Source organism: Ochlerotatus camptorhynchus, unplaced genomic scaffold, assembly GCF_037179485.1.
Source record: "Ochlerotatus camptorhynchus isolate MF236.1 unplaced genomic scaffold, CSIRO-AGI_Acam_v1.1 ptg000085l, whole genome shotgun sequence".
Taxonomy (NCBI): Eukaryota; Metazoa; Arthropoda; class Insecta; order Diptera; family Culicidae; genus Ochlerotatus; species Ochlerotatus camptorhynchus.
This window is the reverse complement of record NW_027040575.1, coordinates 6,107,484-6,120,651: the sequence shown is the minus strand read 5'-3', so window position 1 is coordinate 6,120,651 and position 13,168 is coordinate 6,107,484. Positions and strand designations below refer to the sequence as shown.

At 38.5% G+C, this 13,168-nt stretch overlaps 1 protein-coding gene across 1 annotated transcript; it reads right to left on the bottom strand.

Moving 5' to 3' along the window:
- Window positions 1-4,091: 4,091 nt before the first annotated feature.
- LOC135698358 (phospholipid-transporting ATPase ABCA3-like) lies at window positions 4,092-8,804 on the bottom strand. The gene is made up of 7 exons (XM_065218275.1): window positions 8,519-8,804; window positions 8,317-8,449; window positions 6,421-8,255; window positions 6,152-6,361; window positions 5,458-6,091; window positions 4,372-5,398; window positions 4,092-4,307 (listed from the first exon to the last, which is right to left on the bottom strand). The coding sequence occupies exons 1-7, from the start codon at window positions 8,621-8,623 to the stop codon at window positions 4,124-4,126; spliced, it is 4,128 nt and encodes a 1,375-aa protein (XP_065074347.1). The 5' UTR covers window positions 8,624-8,804; the 3' UTR covers window positions 4,092-4,123.
- Window positions 8,805-13,168: the final 4,364 nt, after the last annotated feature.

Below are 13,168 nucleotides of genomic sequence, written 5' to 3'. Positions count from 1 at the left end.
GTATGTGTGTATGTGTGTGTGTATGTAACGAAATGAATGCGCTCACGTTTCTCAGCAACCGCTCAACCGATTTGGACAAACTCGGCGCCAAATGATAGGTCTTGGGGTCCCATTGAACACTATTGAACGGTTTTGGAATCGGTGAACCGGTTCCGGAGATATGGCCGGAATAAGATCCGGTGAATATGGGCCTTCACGCTGGATTTAACGGAAAACGTATCAAAACCATCATATACCATTCGACTCAGCTCGACGAGATCGGAACATGTCTGTGTGTGTGTATGTGTGTATGTGTGTGTGTATGTAACGAAATGAATGCGCTCACGTTTATCAGCAACCGCTCAACCGATTTGGACAAACTCGGCGCCAAATGATAGGTCTTGGGGTCCCATTGAACACTATTGAACGGTTTTGGAATCGGTGAACCGGTTCCGGAGATATGGCCGGAATAAGATCCGGTGAATATGGGCCTTCACGCTGGATTTAACGGAAAACGTATCAAAACCATCATATACCATTCGACTCAGCTCGACGAGATTGGAACATGTCTGTGTGTGTGTGTGTGTGTGTGTGTGTGTGTGTGTGTGTGTGTGTGTGTGTGTGTGTGTGTGTGTGTGTGTGTGTGTGTGTGTGTGTGTGTACGTGTGTATGTGTGTATGTGTGTGTGTGTATGTAACGAAATGAATGCGCTCACGTTTCTCAGCAACCGCTCAACCGATTTGGACAAACTCGGCTCCAAATGATAGGTTTTGGGGTCCCATTGAACGTTATTGAACGGTTTTGGAATCGGTGAACCGGTTCCGGACCGGACCGGTTCGGAATAAGATCCGGTGAATATGGGCCTTCACGCTGGATTTAACGGAAAACGTATTAAAACCATCATGCGACACATCAAATTACTACAGAATTAAAAAATAAGATCAATGCAAGTCGTGTTAAGTGTTCCAGTCCACATTGGACACACTTGAACATGTTCCGGGTACCCCGGGGAAGTTGCTTGAATATAAATTGAATTAAAACCCATTAAATCACATTAAAATACGATGATAAGGTGATTGGTAGCCTCACCAAATAGACTACACCCGGATATATTCCGGGTACCCCCAGGCAGTGGCGTAGCGTCACTGGATGACACGGGGATGGGGGGCTTGGTCACTGATAATGACAATAAAATAAATAAACTTGAATAAGTAAGAAGGGTCTGATCACACCATAGGTGGATAAATTCGGGTTTTTTATAATTAAAGCGGTTTTTACACGTTTTTTTTTTTAATAACGTGGTTTTTAGCACGTTTTTTTACACGGTACGTATCCCCCTTGTAAAAAATGGCCGAGTGTATAGCAATTTGGTTCACCAAAGCACAAATCCAACCGCCAGATTAACATTTACAAGGATATTCCCAACCAGGGAAGTGACGAAATATCACACACGAAAAAAAAATAGCTCGGTATTCGAACCCAAAACCCTTAGTAAACTTTCAGCAACATCAGAATCTTGAAAAAATTCCCGACAATTAGACAGACAAGCCCAGTGCCGGGCTTGGGAACAGTAGAGGGTTGATAAATCTCAACCATATGGATACTAGTTTGCATAATTTTATCTTAAAATTATACTTACATTGTGCCGAAAGATTTTTTTTTATTTGGTTCTCCGGTTCTAACCACATCGGAACATGTTCCGATTGCCCCCAGGGAATTGTCAAATTTTTGACATGGGCCATAACCCATTTAAACATAAATTTAAAATCAAGAGCAATGGTAGTCGCATTAAATCCCTGCTAAACCACTTGGCTACAACTGGATAAGTTTCGGATGCCTCCGTGGAAGTGGGCCAAAATTCAAAGCAAACGAACATTTAGTATCGTGATCATTGATGACCAAATTGAGTTCCCAGGTACACATTATTGGCACAAGGACATACTATGAATACTCCTGGCCATAAACTAGCGTTATGTTGAAAGCAATTTCTTTAGTTTTGAATTCTCATATGTTTTAAAGTGTCGCATGATAAGTTTTGGTAGAAGTCAGAAAATAAACACTTTTTTTGGGAAACCCGGAACATATACAGGTGTGGCCAATGCCTCAATGCGACCTTCTCCGATTTGCATGAAACTTTGCATAATTGGTCAATCATTCACTTTTCATTTTTCAATTCGGCCTTTTTGTATCTCAAAAAAAAAAAGAATCTAATAACGTCACTTCCAATCCAAATAACGTCTGAGACAATGTTTTACGAAAAATAATTCCTTTTCTAAAAAATATACACGGTAAAAAATTTCAAGTAATTTTGGGTAACAAATCCAAAAAAGTGCTTAACTTAACAAAAAAACCCTGTTTAATATTTTTTAATTTTGTTTTATTAAATGCTTATAAAAAATACTATTTTCTGTGAAATTTTCAAGTTGGACACAAAAATTTGCAAAAATCATAAAACAACAGCTTTTGGTAAAATTTCTGAACTCGGTCTGAAATCAAGTTTTTTTGTTGTTGTTTGGATTTCCAGGCCTCCTAATGAGTTTAGTTCTGAGTTTTAATATGATTTGATGTGTCGCAGGATGGATTTAGTCCCAAATTAGAAAGGAACCACAGATTGGTAAAGGCACAGCTATAAATCATGACCATGATGGAGGAGGCGGGCCCAAATCCTAGTTTGTTCCCTTGGCATTAGAGTGATGCAAAATTTGAAATTTTCGCTCCAAAATACTTTAACGATTCCAAATCGATACCTGCCTAACCTCTCAAAATTTTAACCCATTTGGTGAGAAACTGAGATGGCACAAACCATTTGAAGTTTGTATGGGAATTACTATGGTAAAACCAAGATTTTTGTTCATGTCTATCTAATAATTCACCATATCGGTCTGCTTCAAAAGCTTTCAACTATACTTGTAGGAAATTTTCCCAGCTACAACTTTGCTCAAGACCACTTTTTGATGAAATGCAATGATCGAAAGTTATCAATGGTTCAATGCGCTGATGTCTTATGATCATGCTCAATCAACTGTTCAGCAGGCAACATTGGTGTTTCTGGGGCGTTGAATAGGACACAAAAATCATGGCTACTATGTCACACTGCAAAATACAGTGTTGCCTACAGAGCAGCTGCTTGATCATGTCATAAGTTTACCAATCTCTTAAATAATTTATAACTTTTTCCTGTCTCGTTTTACATAGAAACGATCTTCAGCAAAGTTGTAGCTGAGGATTTTCTATTAGAATGGCTATCGAACTTTTTCACAGCTCAATATGGAAAAGACTAGAAGGCAATGAACAAAAAAATGAGATTTCCCATAGTAATTTACATGTAAACTTCAAATGGCTTGTGCGAAGTCTGTTTCTAACCAAATGAGTTGTAACTTTGGAAGGCTAATCAGGACCCGATTTGAAACCATTTAAACACTGTGGAGCGAAAAAGTCAAATTTTGCATCAGTCTACTGAGCATAGAGTATCATTGTACGTGGCATGCAAAGCATAAAACATTCTCAACACAGCAAAAAATTAATTTTAATATCACATCAAAGCATTTAAATCGTGTCCAAAATATGGTATAATATTATTTGCCAAAAAGGACAAAATTATCATTAATTCAGTGCATTAACTGACATTACACTGCTTTTACTGCATTTATTTTTTGACATGGTCATAAATATTACATGAGATTTTCGACATGATTGGATTGCATCGTCTTGAATGTAATATTAAAATTTATTTTTTGCTGTGAACTAACAACTGTGATACTAAAAAAAACTAAGTTTCGGGGATTATTTTACCTAACAAATATATTAACATTAATGTTTTAACAAGATGATGATTACAACTTTTTTGAGTATTGAAAATCTGAAACAGTGAAACATTAGTTAATGGTATGCATTCATATTCCATATCATGGTTTCATTTATTTACTTTTCAACTATGTATTATGATCGATTTACAAAACGTGTCACAGATGTGGATACTGATGGTCAGCACAGCAGTACGTTCAATGAACTATGTCGAGTGCTTTGCATGACATGCATGGATTAAATTTTAATCATTTTAAAAACTAATCAATAAATAAGTGGGGCAAAACCTGACCAATTTAATACTCTATTACCCATTTGACTCTACTTTGTTTACCGGGTGTCAGTCGTCGAGCTGTCGCTGGTATTTGGTAAACGCCAGGAATACCTGCTCTAGCGTAGTTTGCCCCAGTACGTAATCCTCTATTTCCAGTATCCGCTTGGCCGTTTCCATTATTCCGAACATTGTCGACCAGCGAACACTCGTTTTCGGAATTTGATAGGTGATTGATTCGAGATATTCTTCCCTGAAAATATAATCATTTAGGATTTCCAATTACAAACGTATTTATTTAGAGCCGGATAACTCACTTCAGCTCCGCATCCGGAAATTTGTCATTTATGTAGGCTTTGATTTCAGATACTTTCCCGTCTCCAGCATCCGTGACTTTCTTCTTCAATTTGATGGTCAGGTAATAACCGCTAGAGAACTTATTCTTCAAGTGTTGCGTTGCCCCAATGCATTTGAACTCTCCGTTTACCATGATGGCTAGTTTTGTACATAAAGCTTCACATTCTTCCATGCTATGTGAAGTCAAGACTATAGATTTTCCTGCACTTCGTTCTTTGCAAATCACGTCCCATAATTGGCGCTTAGCACCAGGATCCATTCCTGTAGTTGGCTCGTCCAGATAAACTACTGTTGGTCTGCCCAACAAGGCCAAAGCAGTGCTAAGTTTCCTCTTGTTGCCACCGCTGTATTGCTTCGTTCGTTTGTCGATGTGTTTCTTGAAATTTAGCTCTTCGGCTAATTTCATGGATACTGCAGATATTTCATCCCTTGGTACACCTCTTAGCAGTGCAAATATCTTCATTGTTTCTCTACCAGTCAGATCGTCGATCAATGCATCGAATTGGGGGCAGTAGCCAATTTGTTGATGAACCTTGGTCATGTCAGTCTTCAAGTTGATACCACTAACCCATGCATCTCCAGCGGAAATATTCTCATCGCCAGTCATCATTTTGAATGTTGATGTTTTACCTGCACCATTAACTCCTAGCAAACCAAAGCATTGTGAATGTTCTACCGATACGGAGAGCTGATTAACAGCAGGGAATTTTTTATAGTATTTAGTAACATCCCGAAGTACCAAATTGGTTGCACTTATCTCGTTCATGGTCATATTGCTAACCCGTTCTTTTTCGGCGAGCACGTCTGCGTCCATATTGTTTGAGCTTAGTGCTGGTGTTTTTTTCATAGAAGTGAGGTTATCAAATACTTTGTTCAACACTCGATACTCTATGATCATGAGTATAGCGAAACATACGAGTCCAAGTCCGGTCATGAAAAGCAAATTCCGATTGATTCCATTAGGTTCGAATGAAAATATTTCCACACCTACAAGTACAAAGTATAATCGATTACAAACACATAATAATTTTGAACCGTATTCTTACCGCAACAATTTGGAAACTGCTCACAGATGATTTTCTCTGTGCATCCGGGGATAATACTGCACTGTGCTTCGCATATTCTTAAGGTGGTCGATGCAATGTTCATATTACTCAATGCGTGACTCAATGCAAACAATGGGAAAATCATGAAACCCCATTCTAGCCCACGTGCGACGTCTATCAAGTCGAATCCGTCGAATAGCATTAAAAACACCGCCATGAAAAATATTATTCCCGTAAAAATGTTGAGTAGCATTAGCTTAACGAATCCACCAGCCGGAACATCAAACCGGAACGATAGTAGATATGTCAGTGGAAGAAAACCGAATCCAAAGACCATCAAAACTAGAAACACTCGTCCAAGTTCTTCTCCAGTTGACCAACCATCCTCTTGAAAAGCGGCCAGCGTACCGATGTAAAATAGAATTGTTACAACATACGTCATGTAATCCCACAAGAAAGATACCATCCAAAAGGCAAACACGTTTACTCCACTGACGAACTGCAACAATTTTGCCCGAGTCACACGTTCTCTGATGTAGAATAAAACGTACAGGGCTGCAACGAAGGCCATGGCGAATCCTGTATTGAACGCCAACTGAAATCCCATATTGTTGCCGGCTTGTAGTTGAGTAAACTAGATCAAGAACAATGTTAGTGGATTATTTTCTAAGTATTAAACACGAAGGGCACTTACGCGTGTTTCTGGTCTGAAAGACAACGGTTTGTTGGAAATTTCAATCGAACAACGAGGACATGTTGTCCGAAGAAGTGCATTGTAGAACATATTGATGGTCAGCGGAGCCGTGTGGAAACCTTGGGTGTTGAACCATACAGTGACGTTATCGGAGCCGATAGTTGCTCCAATGAGGAATTCGTTCGTTACGAGTGGGGTGTTCTCAATAGTCTGGAAAGAGATATCATTGTTGTCCATGTTTCTTCCTACAACCATCAATGGTGTCTTACCCTTTTCAATATGTAGTCAACCATCGACTCCGTGATTGTCAAAAGCTTGGTATCCTTTCCAAAATCTTGAAACAATTTCTGGTAGGAGTGTACTACATCCAAGTCGTCAGTCGCTGCCTCAAGAACTGTTGTGGTCCTCCTGTAGTCATTGAGTGTCATTTTCAATGTCGGCAACTGAATGCTATCCGGGAATGATCGAACAATAATGATTGTCATGATAACGAAAAATATGGGAATGAATATTTGGACCAACATTGATATCCAACTTCTATATGTAGCGATAAATTTCTTCAAAAACATAGCATGAATTTGATTCATTGTCAAAGATGCGCCAGTCAAAAGTTTTTCACTTTCATCCAAATTAATTGTAACATTAGAACCGGCATTGGCATTTTCGTAAATAAGTTCATTGTTTTCGGATTCTAAATTCTCCGGAGAAAATGAATCGCTTCCTACTTTCAGAAAAACTTCTTCCAAAGTTGTTAGCGAAATTCCATAACTGTCTATGTACAATCGTTCTGAATTCTGTTCCAGTTCTTCCAGCAATGATTGATATACGTTCGTGTAACTTTCCTCCAAAACATAAGAAAGTTCCGTTCCTATGTCCGTATCAATTTGACATCCCGGAATGTATCGCTGTATTAAATCAGTCACATTCTGAGGCGTACAGTTGTCCCCTTTGACACAAATCAAACGATATCCAACGCCAAACTTCTTTTTGAGGAAAAATGACGATCCAACCGCTTTCAGTTCACCATCAGCCATAATGGCAATCCTATCTCCAAGGATATCCGCTTCGTCCATGAAATGCGTTGATAGCAAGATAGTACGTCCCTTCTTTTCCATTATCAACAAATCCCACAATGCACGCCTAGCAGCTGGATCCATACCAGAAGTAGGTTCATCACACAGCACAACTTTTGAACCCCCACACAACGCTACCCCAACTGCCAGTTTTCTCTTCATACCACCGGACAACGTATGCGATTGTGAGTGGATTTTATCTTCCAACTCCAAGATCTTAACGTAATGGGCAATTTCGTTGGCAATATCCTTTCTTTTAACACCTTTCAATCTTGCAAAGAATTCGATGTGCTCGGCAACAGTCATTTCATTGAACAGTACGTTATGCTGAGGACAGAGTCCCAGCGATTGACGAGCGCCATCGATATTGGTACGAATGTCACAGTCGTTTATCAAAGCAGTTCCTGAAGTAGGTGAGAACACTCCTGTAAGCATAGACATCGTTGTCGTTTTTCCTGCTCCATTATGCCCAAGTAATACCGTAATCTGATCGTCGTACATATTCAAATGAAGTCCATTGACGGCAACTTTTTTTTTATCGAAGACCTTTCGAAGTCCTTTGATTTTGATACCTGCATGTTTCCCCGTTGGATCAGGTTCTTTTGTATCCGATTTCTCCACAATACCGTTCACATCATCTGGGATAGTGTCAACTTTGTTTATCCAGAACTTGGCAGTAAATGGAAAGTACCATGGTTGAGCTATCCCAAATTCTCCTGGCAGTACTTTTTCAACGTACAGTGCTATCAGAAGATAGATCACAGAATCGACTAACAACATCATCATGGTAGCTCCCACACTAAGATTGTCATCAACCGTGACCGGACTGAAAAGATTGTACCATTGTATACCGATTGTAGTTCCTTCGTGACGCATCATCAACATGAATCCGAAGGACATTCCTGAGTTATGAAACAGACACAAAGCTAACTTCGCTGCCAGCGACATAGTGTCATAGTTCGAGAATGCTATATTGTATGGCATTACAAATATAAACCACATAAGGCCACCGATTCCAGCAGCGGTGTTTGCTGTAAATAGTTTTGGATGTTTCGTTAGTGCATTTTTATACCACTCATAAATCCATGTTACCTTTTGAGAAGAATGTACTCATCATAAAACAAAACATTATCGTAGTTGTACTGTAGACGAACAGGTACACCCAAACCACGGACCATTCAGCATACGTAAACACTGCCAAATCTGTGTTACTGGTTATGCTGACCTGCACGATAATGCTATTAATAATATGTATCCTTTTCTCACAGGGTATTTTCTGTGTGATCATACTTACGCATAGTAAAACAGTAATCAAGCTGATAGAAACCAATAGTAGGATCATTGACTTCACGTACCAAGCAGTCCAGTGTAGCGAACTTGGAAGTCCCATAATTTTCATTGCCTCTTTTAACTGCCGTTCCTTCTCTACAGCAATATATTTAACAGTGTTGATACATGTGTAGAAAAACGCCACTACGATGATTAATGGAAGCAAATTCTCTAGGCCAAGTAGGAGTGGATCGCTGTAAAATGGTGGGTAGGGATAGCGCTAAAAATTAAAAAAAAAAGTATTACCATTGCATTTGTATTATCCCCTGTTTGAATCATACCCTCAAATAAACGTCAGGCACCACTACGTCAGGATTGTATTCCACCACGATGGCCTGCGATACAGCCCTTTGAATTTGGGCAAAGGTTTCGAAAAAATAATTGGCCGGGTACCCGCCGTCTTCTGATTTTGGATTTCTGAGACCGGGACTGTCGAACGCGGGGAAAAGTCGATTAGTTTGCCAATTGTTCCAGAATTCGGTTCCAACCCGAACGAACGTACGCATTTCTGCTGGGAAGCGTACGAAGAACTCAATGCGTTCCGGTAGGGTTTGTATACTCTGGAATGATAAAATTTAGAGGAATTTTGCACGAAATATTATAAATTGTTGTTTTTCGATTCACTCCGTTTTCTGGATCTTCTACCGATTTTGATCGAAGAATCAGAATAAATTTGTTTGTCATTTTAACGATTGATTGGTTGATTTGATTGGAATGATTAATAATACTTTATGACAAATATATAACCTATAGACTGATTAGACAGCCCAATCTTCCTTTCGATACCTATTGCCTGATCATTACGAACGAATTTCAATCAGTTATCGACAGTTGTTGTGAAAAAAGTGAAACCAAGTTTTGAAGAAAACGAAGATCATTTTTTATAGCAAATCATTAAGCTGAAAAGATCAATAGGTCACATGGTTCTTAATCCAAAATTTGAATAATCATCAACAGTCTTGTAAGCGGTCAAGGTAGTCGACACATTTTCTGTGATAATTGACTGCCTTTGCCTCCGACACTTGCAAAACAAGCTATCATAGTACAGTACCAAACTAAAATGTCATATGACAGGCTCTGTCATAAGACACTGTCGCCGAAGACCGTCACCAATGTATGCATTTTAGTTTTTCTCATAATAAGAGCTGCTGATGTTGTGCTTGTGTGAATTCTGAAAATAACAAGCAATGATGTCCTTGTAATAATATTTCTGATCAAAAATGGTTTGATTTACACCAAATTGAGGAATTACAACGAAATCACACATGTCAAATGATAGCTATTTTGATAATTTTCTTTTAGCTCGAATGTTATTCTACCGCTCGTGTTGTGTGAGAGAGACGACGGTAGAGCATGAGTGTTCGAATACAAACAGACTGTCGCGCACGACAACGAAGCGAGTGTAGTAAAAAACGTCAACCGTTTCAACCCCTGATCATCAATATTAATATCTCATTGTCAGCGTCATCCTATTGTCAGCGGCAAATTTTTTTTTTAACTTTATTAGAGAGATTTTTAGCCGTTGGCTAGTTCATTAGTCAACATTAGGCACATTAGTCAACTTTCATGTACCTCGGAAATTTCTTCACTGAAAGTTAGTTTAGGTGCTTACTAATGACCGACTAATCGAGTGCCAGGGAGGCGACTTCCACACCTGGAACCTATCAAACCTATCAACATATGGGCCGGGACCAACGGCTTTACATCCCTTCCGAAGGAAGACGGGACCAGATTTTTTTAGCCTTAGAAAAATCCCTGCGATCTCAGCTGGGATTGAACCCAGACACACTGGGGTGAAAAAGTAGTCTCACTTACCGCTCTACCATTTGCACCGTCTTACTACTGTCAATGCTGTTGATCGTATTTTTTTCATTTCCCTCAATTGAAGAGCCACTGTTTCAAACGATGTGCATCACGGGCAGTGAACACTGTGGAAAAAAACTACAAAGAAAAGGTCGCGTACAGACCTGATGTTGGTACAATGTCAGGTAAATTTTAAGGCGATTGCGACCCAATTTGGAATGAATGTTGGGTCAATATCGAGTCAAAGTTGGGCTGGGGTCTGATAGAAATCTAGGTGGTGATAGATGGAAATCGGGTAGGTTCAGGTCTTTTCGTTAATCTGGAGGTTGTACTAAATTGAATGACATCAAGCGTAACTCAATTGAAAATGATGCTTTCAAATGACGAAGCTATTGATACAGGTGGTCAGCGAATTGGGAAAACCGTGAAAATCGATAGATAACAGGGAATAAGAAAACTAACCGGGAAAACGTGGATAAACCCGGGAATTCGAAGGGAGAACCGGGAAAATCAAAAAACCCTAATACATGGCCACTTAAATTTTTAATTTGTAATTTTAGTTTTTGTACAAATGTTTCAATATTAACATATTAAAAATCAAAACCTTTTTTTTCATATAAATGTTGGAATTCTACTCAGAATAATCATGAGGTTATCCTTAAACTTATAAGAAAATACCCTTGGAAGTCATCTCGTACCTTGGTATTCTTATTGAAACACTCATAAGAAATAACTTTGGATCCTCCATAGAATTTCAATTTAATATTATCCTGAGAATTCATTTTCTTTTAAAATATTCTCAAAATTTTAATCAAATTTTGATTTTTTAGAGAATGAAATCAAAATGAAAACTGAATTTCATCTTTTTTATATAAGCATTCGTGATAACATATTTTGCCTACCGTGTGGTCGAGTTAACAAAAATTGGTGGGGTTGTGTACAAGCCACGACCGCATGGTTGACGTAGACTTCGTTAAGCTGTGTAGTGAAATTCTCGTGCATTTTTCTAGATATTGATTTAAAATACAGTTAACCTACGATTTAGGTTCCATGTATATATTTTGGATTTCCTACTTAGTAAAACTTGGTTGCATTCAGGACCTTATAAAAATGCGATTACATATTCTATTACATTTTGGTAAAGGTAGGGCTTTCTTCAGATGATTCATTGAAGCGTCCAACAATGAACGTCATGATGGCTGATATATTCCCTATAACCGAGCCTATAACTTCAAGACTTCTATAGAGCACAAATCTTGGACGGTTGTGACATCACTCATGAAATTGGAATTCCTTGTGTACTACACTACAGCAAACGCGAAGTTTCAGTGTCTTTGTTATAAGTTTTGTGAGAGCTGATATTTGTGCTTTTAAGATTTTTATGTGGTAATGAGATTGATCAGAAATAAGATTTCCACAGCGATTCAACTTCAAAACGCTAAAAAAAATGCACACGAAAAACGGAGTGCACCATTTTACAACCAATGTTATTTAAAATTTCGTAGATGATCGGGAAAATCTCGATTAGCCATAAATCCTTCCAATAAGTTATCGGTATATCTTTTATCTAACGATTGAGCAAAAAACATTACTAAATATGGCTGTTTTTTTTTAGATTTCGTTTGCTTTTTGTAGACGCACATGCATCATTTGGCATAAAAACACAAATTCGACAGTGAGCATGCATAAGGGCGTAACCGCCATCATCGATTCTCTCTTTTGTTAATATCGCCTGGATTAACATTTCTCGGTGCGTTTGCTGTTGCTTTTGATAGCCAATACAACCTATTACAGCACTACATTGAACAAATTTCAGATAATATTCAAGCTGAACATTGCATTAGGTCCTAAGTAACATTGATCCATTCACTTCGTCGACTTTCTCTTTCGTTAATAACTTGAGCATATAACCGTTTATTGTTGTGTTTATTGTACATGCACACAGATCTGCTGAAAATACCTGGGAATGTCTTTACATGGCCGTGGGGATACAAGGAGAAAGTCGACGAAGAGAATCTGTTGATGTTACTTAGGACCTAATGCAATGTCCAGCTTGAATTGTGTCGCTTAGCTGTAGCGAGAAAATCGATCATTGCTTACCGTTGACTTTCAGTACCTAGCGTTGCACTGAAAAAAAAAATCGACGGTACTTCTATTTATTCTAAGAGATTAGCATTGTAAATCCCTCCTACTTGGAGAATTACCCAACTAACAATTTTAGCTGCAGATAGGTTTATGCAGGAAGAAAATTTCTTATACAGCTATTTTTTTTTGACAGTATAAGCTAGTATGCAACTAAAATTGTTTGTTGGGTACACAATCGAACATGCCTTGTCCTCATCAGCAAAAAAATCCGGGATTTTTTAAACCGTTCTATACTAGGTTCTATAGCATAATTTTCCAAGTAGGATGGACTTACATAGCTAATCTAAAAGTATAAAGGTACTGTCTGATAATTTCAGTGCTAGGTACAAAATCTGTAATCTGTGTAGGGAAATCCCTTTTTTTCCCAACACAGAAACACACACCCCCTTTGCTTATGCAAAGTAATGGCTGTGCGTTCACAAAACGCACAAAATCAAGATATTCCCGATCAATAACGGAGTTTCGCATAAATGTCCAACCAGTTTTTTGAGGAAACCCTACCTACATATTAAAATAGGAACATAAATGTTGCGACATATCACTGATTTTAACTGTTGCCCAATGCTTAGGGAACTTACATAAATAACGTAATAGTTGAGAAGGGAGAGGGGTTTCAGAAGTTGTGACCGGCCATGTATTAGGTATAGCCAAACACGCTACAAGGGGG